The 11,142-nt window shown below is 32.0% G+C and overlaps 2 protein-coding genes across 2 annotated transcripts; both read left to right on the plus strand.

The window, feature by feature from the left end:
• The first annotated feature begins 1,112 nt into the window (after nt 1-1,112).
• Nucleotides 1,113-1,567, plus strand: LOC112497599 (late embryogenesis abundant protein 6-like). Its single transcript, XM_025096525.1, has 2 exons — nt 1,113-1,190; nt 1,367-1,567. The coding sequence occupies exons 1-2, from the start codon at nt 1,113-1,115 to the stop codon at nt 1,565-1,567; spliced, it is 279 nt and encodes a 92-aa protein (XP_024952293.1).
• A 1,508-nt stretch (nt 1,568-3,075) lies between these two features.
• LOC102625478 (heavy metal-associated isoprenylated plant protein 4) lies at nt 3,076-5,015 on the plus strand. Its single transcript, XM_006464770.3, has 4 exons — nt 3,076-3,220; nt 3,539-3,717; nt 4,236-4,323; nt 4,422-5,015. The coding sequence occupies exons 1-4, from the start codon at nt 3,112-3,114 to the stop codon at nt 4,739-4,741; spliced, it is 696 nt and encodes a 231-aa protein (XP_006464833.1). The 5' UTR covers nt 3,076-3,111; the 3' UTR covers nt 4,742-5,015.
• Nucleotides 5,016-11,142: the final 6,127 nt, after the last annotated feature.

Genomic DNA, 11,142 nt, shown 5'->3' on the forward strand with positions numbered 1-11,142 from the left:
AGAAAATAAATTCAGCTATTGAAGTTATTTTTGGACATCAACAATAATATGTCATATTACTTGAGATAAATAATTTATTTTTCAATTTTACTAACGCATAATATAGCATTATGGAATCATTGAATTAACCAAAATATTGTTCTTAAACTTTTTTCATTTTCTTTTTTGCACTCAAGAATAACATTGATGGTCATGTAATTATTACCTCAAGGCTTAATCCAGTTTTGCATAAATATATATATATATATATATATATATATATATATATATTATTACAAGTATCGACTATCATAATCACTAATCACTACCGATCGATTAGCAAACACTAAAACTGTTTTATTATTTTTATTTTTCCTTATTTATATATACAAAGTATAATGAAATATATATTTTAGTGTTTAGTTACCTAATGAATCACCGTAATTTTAGTGTTTAATTACGTATTTGCATTAAAAAAAATGAGGGTGCACTGACTTTATTTAACCATATAACTTAATAACGTGTCCTCATGAAAAAAAAATAAGGGCAATCGCATGAGAGAAGGATGGTGTATGTGTGTGTGTGTGTGTGTATATATATATATATATATATATATATATATATATATATATATGATCCTGAACTTTATGAAAGTCAAGAAAACTATTAAGTCATATAGTTTAATAAAATAATGGACTATTAAATCATATGACTTAATAGTTTTCTCATACTTTAACAAATCCCGAATCACAACTTGCATCGTAGGTTATAATATATGCATGGTTCTCAAAGGCCACGGCGGTTAGGGGCATTCCTCTTGAATCGTTAAGCGTCTTAGACGATTGACTTGACTGAGCACATACAAGTCCACGAAAGAAGGAATTAACTAGTAATTAGTGTCCAGATGGATGACACGTATCATGCAATTTGTTTCCTTAGCTTACAATTAGCTAGCTAAAGGAGATATATATATGGTGATGGTGAGTGGTGGTTTTATATATAATCATTGGAATGTGTATATTGGTAAACGCAACTAACTAATTATCGCGTAGAGATATAGGCTAAGCTATTTTGTGTCTCTATCTCACTAATACCTGTCTTAGATCTGATTAAGTTAAGAGAGAGATAGGAAAATGCAGGCCATTAAGGACAAGGTCCAAGATATGAACGCCATGCGCAAAGCCAAGGCTGATGCAAAATCGGAGGAGAAGGTACGTCTCTTTCTCTCTCTCTCTCTCTGTATGTATGTCTCTGTGTGTGTGGGTGTGTCAGTGTGTGTATAGACGTAGTCGTTAATTACTCAATTACTTGGACATGAGATGAGATGCATGATGATGATGAATGACGCATGATGCATGTGTGACTGACTGTATAGCGTATGTGGTAGGTGGAAAAGGAAATGGCGAAAGCGAGAGTTGAGGTAGCTCACGAGGTAAGATTGGCAAGAGTGGCAGAAGCAGAAATGGAGTTACATGTGGCAAAGGCAGCAGAAAAAGCAGAGAAGGAGATAGCAAAGCATAATTCTCATTCTCCTCACCAACAAAATGACGCAGCAGCTGCAACTGCAACTGATTATCATCAGCATTAATTAATTTGATCTTGCTACTCAGTACCACTAGCTGACTTCAAATCATGCAGAATGCTCATGCTTTGCATGATAACAGATCAGATCACCCAACTATTCCTGCCTTCTAGGCTCTAGCTATATATCTACTCTACTATTTCTTATTATTTTTTTCAGAATTAATATTAATATAATCTAGCATCATTATATCGATTCAATATTATTTATATATTATATACAGATTCTATCTATATGCGTATGTACACCGTACACGCAAGTTCATCGTCATGTACTGTTTGCATTCCTTTAAATTTAATTTGTTGATATTTCATTAATGAAATATTTTAATAGACTCAAATCTTTGCTTGCGTAGTAAAAAAAAAAAAAAATGGAGAGACAAAATATGAAAGAGAGATAAAAAAAACTTGACAAATAAGGTTAAAGATAGAAAGAGATTAGAATGGAGAAAATTCATTAATCACAATCATTAATAAAATTCAAATGTCATCAACTCCATTTAATGTTGACCGTGGATAAACTATTAATCTAAAAGTTTTGTGAAAATTTGTGTAAAGTTAAGGTGCCAATAACACTAAGAGTCTGTTTGGAATTACTTTTAAGAGGTTCAAAAGTGATTTTAAAATGTTAAAAAATAATTTTCGTATTTGGTAAATTTTTTAGAAATCAATTTTTTTTTTTCAGTCATTCATATCTATTGTAGATTTTAAAAATATTTTGAAAAATAATGAAGGAATAACTTTTTAAAATCTAATTTTGAGAATTAATTTTATACCTAACACACTTTCATATATATATTATAAAATTTAAAATTATCTTTATTAATTAAGAAATAAAATCATTAGCTTTGAAGAGATTATTATTATTATTACCAATTATATTGAGATAATAAAATAAAATAATAAAATTAATAATATAAATATTTATTTTAGTTATCAATTATTATATATATATACAATAAAAAATATTTTATATACATGTTTATAAATGTGTAACTAGATTTTGTTCAATATTATCGTTAGTTCAGTTGTTTACATTATTCTACCAGTTTAACAGTAAGATTTACCAGCAATATGATTGTTTTTAAGACTCACAACACTTTTGCTATGGACTTGCAGCACATATGAGAATAAATTTTACGAAACATTTAACTAATTCTCTTCACAACTAATTATTTTTATAATATAACTAAAAATAATTATTTTAAAAGTTATAACATAACTACACTGGGCCTAAATTTTAGTCCAAATAGAGAAAGGAGATCTAGAGCTATAGAAGCTAGATTTCGTGAAGGCAAATTTCCATATCAATTTGGAGAATCATAAGATATAATTATATATTGGCTGTGTCCTTTGTAAGTGTCAAATATCTGGCGAACTACTCTCAACGGATGGCCACCCAACATGCTAAGATTGCGTGCCTCTTAGTTTGAAGGAAATACCAAAACCAAGACCATATATATAAGCGGATCTTAATTTGTCTGGCGTCTAATATTTCTCTTTACTTAATGTAATGTTCGTGTAATTAATTACTATTTCAATATTGCTAAAATGGCAGCAAAAAACAAAGATATTGGGGTGATTACAGGTGTTTACAATGTTAATCTTCATTGTCCACAATGCGCACGCAAGATTGAAAAGCGTCTCTTAAAAATTGAAGGTACGTAAAACTAGGTTTTATTTGAAATTAAGGTTTTCTAAATTATAAGTTATAGTTGTTATAAGAAAAAATTGTACTTGTGAAATAAAAGTTGATAATTGTAAAATAATAATTTTAATAAAAATATTATAGATTTTTCTTCATATTAATTTAGGACAAAATCAATTCAACTTTTAAATCACAATGATAAATGTTATCAAACATTTTAGTGGTATAGTTTAGAAGCTCCTGTGTTTTTTCAATTAATTTCATTAACCGGGTATTTTAGCACTTTTGTGCGAATTAATTAGCTTTGATCTTTCAATTTGTGATCAGCAGGGATTCAAAGTGTGGATGCTGATTTTGAGAAAGCTGAAATTAAGGTTAAGGGCGTGATTGATGTGATTAAAATCCACAAGTTAATCCAAAAAACCAGTCAGAAGAAGGTTGAGTTGATATCGCCACCACTCATCAAAATCAAAGAGATCGGTGCCATTAAGGAAATCAAAGAAAAAGAGGTGAGTGGTTTTTTAAATCTTACTTTTACTAATAAAAAAATTGATTTTATCACTATTGAGATTATATATATTATTCCAAAATTTTAAATTACTTAAAAATGTACAAATCATTTAGTTTAAACATTTTAAATTTTAAGTTTTTTAAATCCTACGATTTTAAAATTTTTTCAAATTTTTTCCACAATTTAAGGTTTCAAATTAGAAAACTAATAATATACACACACACACTAATGGTTTATATATCATGGTATTCATGATATTGAACATAGGCTGCATCTATCATTATTGTAGTTGCTATAGGCACATGCATCTACTCAAAATTGGCTCAATTCAAGTCATATATGTATATGTATGTATGTATGTATTTAGTAGGCAAAATTTCATATCTCCATTTAAACCTTTAGTTGAAGTGTAGAATTCTTTGTTAGATAATGGCTCTTCATTATAATATATTTCTTTTATATAATTCCTGAAATTAACATATATAACAACTGATTTGTTTGAACAATTTGATTAAGGTAATTTTACGCACAACGACATTAAAAGTTCACATCCACTGCGCCCAATGCGAGCATGACTTGCGCAAGAAATTACTGAAGCACAAAGGTATAACAATGTGAAATGCGTATGTGGTTAAACATTTTCTTTTTCAATTTTGAAAAACGCATGAAAGAATCACAAGTATCAATTAATTACAAATGCAGGTATTTACAGTGTTAATGCTGACACGAAAGCTCAAACTGTAACAGTGCAAGGGACTATTGAATCTGACAGACTCCTATCATACTTGCGGAAGAAGGTGCACAAACATGCAGAGATAGTAACTTCAAAACAGGAGAAAAAGGAAGAAATTAAAAAAGACAACGAAAAATTTGAAGTCAAGTCCACTGAGTTATCGACTAAATTTGTAGAATTTAAGGAGGATGTTAAAAGCAAAGAGAGCAACGTTCCCTATTTTATACATTATGTTTATGCTCCCCAGTTATTTAGCGATGAAAATCCAAATGCTTGTTCTATTTTGTAGAAGTGTTCAAAAAGTATATTATATATGGGGTTTTATTCTTTAAGGTTATTTTTATTTTTTTATTATTCGCATTGGACATGTTTTTCTTTTTCTTTTTTTTTTAATTTATTTGCATTGGACATGTTTTTAAGATTAACTTTTATGTATCTCGGATCAAACCTCAGATGGAGTGCTTCAATGGAAATCATTGAGCAAAGGCACATTACTGTTCAAGTTTACCCAAAAAAAAAACACTCACCATACTCCATATGCCATGGAAATAACAATGACAAAGCAACAAGCAAAGTAGCAAACCAATTATACCAATTGCAATTAGTTGGGTTCATCTGGGGAAGGGATGTCACGTGAGGTGGAGGTGTTCTCTTAATCGAAAAAATTAAAATTAAAATTGTTTTTCGCCTCCGCCACATCTGCCTTTGTTGGGGATTGGGCAACCCACTTTGATTGACTGGAAGTACAGCAGATGTAGGTTATCAGTCTTCACCACTCCACTCCACGTGTCCCACGACAAAGTTTCATTTTAATTTCGAAGGTCGCCTGACCAACTGGCAGTTCGCTTATCGCTCTACGGTCCAGAGATACAGACAGAGACTTTCACGCTGTTAAATTAAATAATACCTTTCCTTTCCTTTTCTTTTCTTTTCTTTTCTTTTTTCCTCCTCATTTTGCTGCTCCCATTGGGTGGGCGATCGGATCGGGTTAAACCGAATCAATTACAACCCGAACACTTAAAAATTGAAACCCGATCGGTTTTTATTTCGGTTCGGGTTGAACCCAAACCGAACTTTCAAATCGATCGGGTTAGACTTAATAAATATAAGGAGTCTCTCTCTCTCTCAGTGCACGCACGCCCAAAATCAAAATCCCTATATCTAATTTTCCTTATTTCTCTCATCTTTGGCTCTTCCGCACAACGGCGGCACAAAGCACAAGTGCACAACCACCACTTTAGCTGCATCTAGCAGCCGTCCAGCCCTGCTAACTCCCTCTCGCAGTCGACAGTCTCACTCACACACACCTAGGCTCCGCCGACGCTCGATGCTTTCAATCTGGTTCCGGCATTGCAGCTTCCGTTCCGATCCAGCTGTCGTTTCTTCGGTCTCTACCGTGATTTTTGATCCAGCTGCTGTACGTCCCTGCCGTGGTTTTTGATTGGGTTCATTAGGTTACTTATTATTATAATTATTCTTATTAATTATTATAAACAATTGATTTTAAATTATTTTTATGCAATGATAAACTGATAATTTGTCATTGATATTGAGACCAAGTTATTTGAATGTTCAATAGTAGTGAAAGAGAAAAAGCAGGCTTCAGGTGTTTTGTTTGTATGGCTGTGTTTAAGGATTAATTAGACCAGCAAGCTTTTCCTCATTCTTCATTCTTTTAGTTGGTGAAAATTTGGTTGGTTGATGAAAATTTAGTGACCGCTACGTATTTAACCCAAACCAAAAGTTGAACCCGAAATTTCAAACCGATCCGATCGGATTTGTAAATCCGAACCGAATTAACTTTGGTTTGGTTCGGATTCGCATTTTCAACCCAATTAGGTTCCATTCTCCGATTCGATTGGGTTGTAACCCAAACCGAAATCCGAACAACCCGACCTACCCACGACATTAACTCCTCCAGACGCTGCGACCCATGACCGTGACCCACGTTATGATCTACTCCGCCTGACGCCACTGTGACTCTACCCAAACGATCCCAGCCACATCTTGGTTGATGTCTGGCTGCATCTTGATTGACGTCCAGCTCCTCTAGACCCATGACATTCTACTGCATCTTAATCGGCTTCGATATCTAGATGACCAGTTGCATGCCGCACGCCATTGTCCAGACAAGCAACTGACACTGACAACAACCTCGCGGCATGTTCATAATAATCCCAACACATGACAACTCTCGACACATTTGAACTTAAATTTGGGAAAATGGTCGATACACCTTAAATGTTTAGGGGAAGGGATACAAAAGTCCTTAATGTTTTATCAAAGATGTTAAGTTTTAAATTACTAATGGATTCGATTTGGTTAAATAATTGAAAGGTTAATATAGTATATTCCTTTACTAATCTAATGAATTTACCTAAAAGTCCTCGTCTAAACATCACAAAACTAATTGGATTAAACAAACCCCATCAAAACATCACAGGCCCTTAAATCAGTTGCACGCAAACCCTACCGTCGTTCATGCCGCTGTTCATGCCCAGCTGCTATTTGTGTTGCTATTCGTGTTGATGCTCTTGCCTTGAAGCCGCTACTCGTGCCGTTGTTTGTGGTCTTGCTCATGATTTGAAGCCACCGTTAATTTGATTTCTGGTGCTGCTTGCTGGTGGTAAGGGTAGGTAAAATACTCGTCTCGACCCGACCTGATCCGAAAAAAAATCAGGTTCAGATCGGATCGGATTGTGAATAAAACTCGAATGGGTGCATTTGTGTCAACCCTATCGGATCATGATCAGATTGGGTTGACCCGATCGGGTTGACACAAAATAAAAAAAATTAAACCCCAAATACACATCACACATACTGGAACACGATCTACACACACCACATACATTGGAACACGATCTACACACAACACACCACACACTGAAACACAGACACAAAAATAGTCAAGCATACATAAAGTTCACGCCCACACCCACCCAGGCACCCACAGCCCACTGTCGACCAGCAACGTAATCGCCCACACCCACCCACAGGCCACAACCTCCCTCTCTCGCATCCCACTACCGACGGCAACAAGCGGCAGTTACACAACCCACACCCACAACCAAACAAACAAAATATAGTCACAATCACAAACAATCAAACACACACATGAAGTTCACGGAGCAAGCTAGATTTGGCCACCAGACGTAGCAACCGTTGAGAGCCAACGCCAACCGAAGCTACTCCGCGAGGATGGTAACCCGATCTACCGATCTACTGCTACCAAGTACCAGATCTGCTGCCCCACCTCCACGCCTCCAATCCTCCGCCATCACCCGATCCGATTCAAGCTCCATTTGGCTGTTGAGTTTTGAAAGCTTTGGGATAATTTGGATTAGATCAGATCGGGTTATAGATTCGAATTGAATTCGAATGAATTCTTATCTAACCCGACCAACCCGAAACCCGATCGGGTTGATCCAAACTCGAATCAAACTCGATTTTGCCCACCGCTAGCTAGTGGTTGCTAAATTAACTTGCCAATCTCCAATAACTTCTATTAAAATGCAATTACTGATAAAATGCCTACTTCTTGGTGCTAATATGTGAATTTAAAATTATATTTCACTTGTATAAATTTATTGTTAATTTCTTATGGGTGGTTGAGGTCCTTGAGGAGAATACGATCCATCTTGTCTTTGGCTCTTTTTTGATTTAATGGCATACTACTACGGTACTACCTTCTTTGCTCTTGTCAAATCCGAACTCATCCAAATTGATTCGAAGCTGAACTTATCCTAAATATTTATCCGATCTGAGATAATTTGGAAAAGAATAGATTATTTCATAAAATTTACTATTTTATTTAGAGTTTGTTCTTCTTTGGCAATACGACTTAAAAAAATTATTCATTCCCTTTCGGGGAGGGGTTGGCTCCTTGATCTTTATTTTATTAAGAATATCATCTCCCTCCCTTGGATTAGTACTAGAACGTATCCCTCAAAAGTTCGGCGTGAAATTTGAATAAGATAAATTCTTTCAAATTCAAACTAGTAATTTTAGCCAAACTAAAAATCAAGATCAAATTTGAGGTTAAGATTAAAATCGGATGAATTTTTTTCTAATTGAAATCATCCGAAATCCGATGGGATTTGGATCCAAAGTTACCAAATCCTTCGCCGTAATACATTCGCAGATCATCTTTCGCCGATCCATGTAGTTTTGGAGTTAACAAGGGCACTGCTTTTTCTTTTAAAGTCAATAGATTTTTAGATTTTTTTTTTTGGGGTCTTAAGCTTATCAACTGTTTACAAAAAAAAAAAAAAGAAAAGAAAAAAAGAAGAGGGGGAAAGAAAAAAGGCTATGGGCATCTCTTTTATCTGTTTCTTTTAATTAATGCATGTGGGCATTATTTATGGTTGTAAGCTAATGGTTAGAGTTTGAGCATTATCTAATTGTCAGCCATCGGCAATCGGATTAAAGTAATGAGATCATCCATGGGATAAGGACGTTATTGACCAATCAAAATGCAATTACAGGCGCAAGACACCAAATTACGATAATCTAATCGAATATTGTCAGCCGGAATCCGAGGGCGAGCCTTTGTTTTGAGAAAATAAACAGGAAATTATCCCATGGGCATCCTTAATACTGGGTTAGGCCCCTGATAATGATATTACGCTGTGGCCGTGCCCTTCTTACAGATACATCTAATGAAAAGAAATCTACTTTTTGTTGTGCTTTTTTTCAAAAGAGATGCCCATGGGATAATTTGGAAAAGAATAGATTATTTCATAAAATTTACTATTTTATTTAGAGTTTGTTATGAATTTATGATATATTTCTATGGGATTTCAATACATTAAACAAATATCGAAGAGAATTGTTTCCAAACTTAAGATGGGTGGCTGCTTAAAATATGGTAAATAAGGCAAGTGATTGCAAGTTACAATTGGAATGGCAGAAATGTACTACTCAGTGCAATTGATATTTATATTATTTGTAGGTCTATAATGTTGTGATTAAAATCACACCACCAATATCTTAATTAAACATAAATTATATAAATGGAACACGAGACTTTTAAATAAAAGATAAAACAAGCAAATTAACATAAGAGTGGTAAATTTTGTATTACTGAAAAATAAAATAAAAACTTATACATGTAACATAAAATTTGTAAATCAATATTAAGTGCAAAATAAACCATATATTGTGAAATGAAACATAAACTTGTAATTGTAAGGTAAAACAAGTAAATCAATATAACGACAGTAAATTGATATATTATTAGTAAATAAAACAAAAACTTATAAATATAACATAAAACTTGTAAATCAACAATAAGTCTAAAATAAAACATAAATTATATAAATAGAACATAAGACTTATAAATGAAAGGTAAAATAATTAAATTAACATAGAAGTGGTAAATTGATATATCATTGGTAAATAAAACAAAAATTTATCAATATAACACAAAACTTGTAAATCAATATTAAGTTTAAAATAAAACATAATTAAATGTATAAAACTTAAGATTTGTAAATAGAATGTAAAATAAGTAAATTAACAAAGGAGTGGTAAAATAATGTACTATTGGTAACAAAACATAAACTTATAGGTGTAATATAACACTTGTAAATTAACATTAAGTGTAACATACAACATAAATTAAGTAAATAAAACATGAGATTTGTAAATAAAAAGTAAAATAAGTAAACTAGCACATGATTAGTAAAATGATGCATTAGTGGTAAACAAAATATAAACTTACAAATGAAATAACATATAAATTATGTTAATGAAATATGAGAATTGTAAATGAAATATAAAACAAGAAAATATTATAAGAATTATTAAAAAAATAAAAACTTGCAAATGTAAAATAAAAACTCATTATAATAATAAATTAAAAATTATTTGTAAGATAAGTGATTTTACATCCTTCTAAATTTCTTTAACAGTAGCCGCAAATGATCTTTTAGTATAACTAGGAAGTAAAGTTTGAAACTACATAAAATATGTATAAAACTGAAAGTTAGATTCACTTTTATTAATATTTCATATATGTATAGTAATATAAGAATGTCTTTTAATTTTATTTTGACTTGATCCTTATCAAGAAAAATAATCTTGCTTGATTAACTTGTATAGTAAACAAATACTATGATAGAAAATGAAAAAAAAAGTTTATAAATGTCCTATCATGAATATAGAATTTATAGTTAAACCAATTTAATAAAACTTGTTCCAATTGTTTTCAATACAACTTTTTTGTTTTCAATTGATGAGTAATTTTATCTTTGCTTAAATAAATTAAATAAATAAACTATTTTTTAAAAATTAAAGTTTAATGTTGATTTATAAGTTTCATGTTATTTTCACAAGTGTTTATTTTGTTTGTAATTTTAAAACACCAATTTACCACTCTTATATTAATTTACTTATTTTACTTTTCATTTACTAATTTTATGCATAATTTATAAAATTTATATTTATCACGACATTGATGTCATAATTTTAATCACGGCGTCATAGGATTTTCTTTATTTGCAATATATATATAATTGATGACTATGAAACCAATTACACCGTCCAGAAATACTTGTTTAAATGTATAAGATTGAAAAAAAAAGGCTAACTTGAGAGCTATAGGATGCATATAAAAGGGCAAACACCATGGTCAATGGAAACTAAATGGCATGGACAATATAAATACATACATACATACATGCACACACG

Source organism: Citrus sinensis, chromosome 3, assembly GCF_022201045.2.
Source record: "Citrus sinensis cultivar Valencia sweet orange chromosome 3, DVS_A1.0, whole genome shotgun sequence".
NCBI lineage: Eukaryota > Viridiplantae > Streptophyta > Magnoliopsida > Sapindales > Rutaceae > Citrus > Citrus sinensis.

Excerpts from the sequence above, each read along its gene's own strand:
- LOC112497599 (XM_025096525.1), top strand. The coding sequence starts at position 1,113 with ATGCAGGCCATTAAGGACAAGGTCCAAGATATGAACGCCATGCGCAAA. Across the intron at positions 1,191-1,366 it reads ATGCAAAATCGGAGGAGAAG|GTGGAAAAGGAAATGGCGAA; the intron begins GTACGTCTCTTT and ends CGTATGTGGTAG.
- LOC102625478 (XM_006464770.3), top strand. The coding sequence starts at position 3,112 with ATGGCAGCAAAAAACAAAGATATTGGGGTGATTACAGGTGTTTACAAT. Across the intron at positions 3,221-3,538 it reads GCGTCTCTTAAAAATTGAAG|GGATTCAAAGTGTGGATGCT; the intron begins GTACGTAAAACT and ends TGTGATCAGCAG. Across the intron at positions 4,324-4,421 it reads GAAATTACTGAAGCACAAAG|GTATTTACAGTGTTAATGCT; the intron begins GTATAACAATGT and ends TTACAAATGCAG.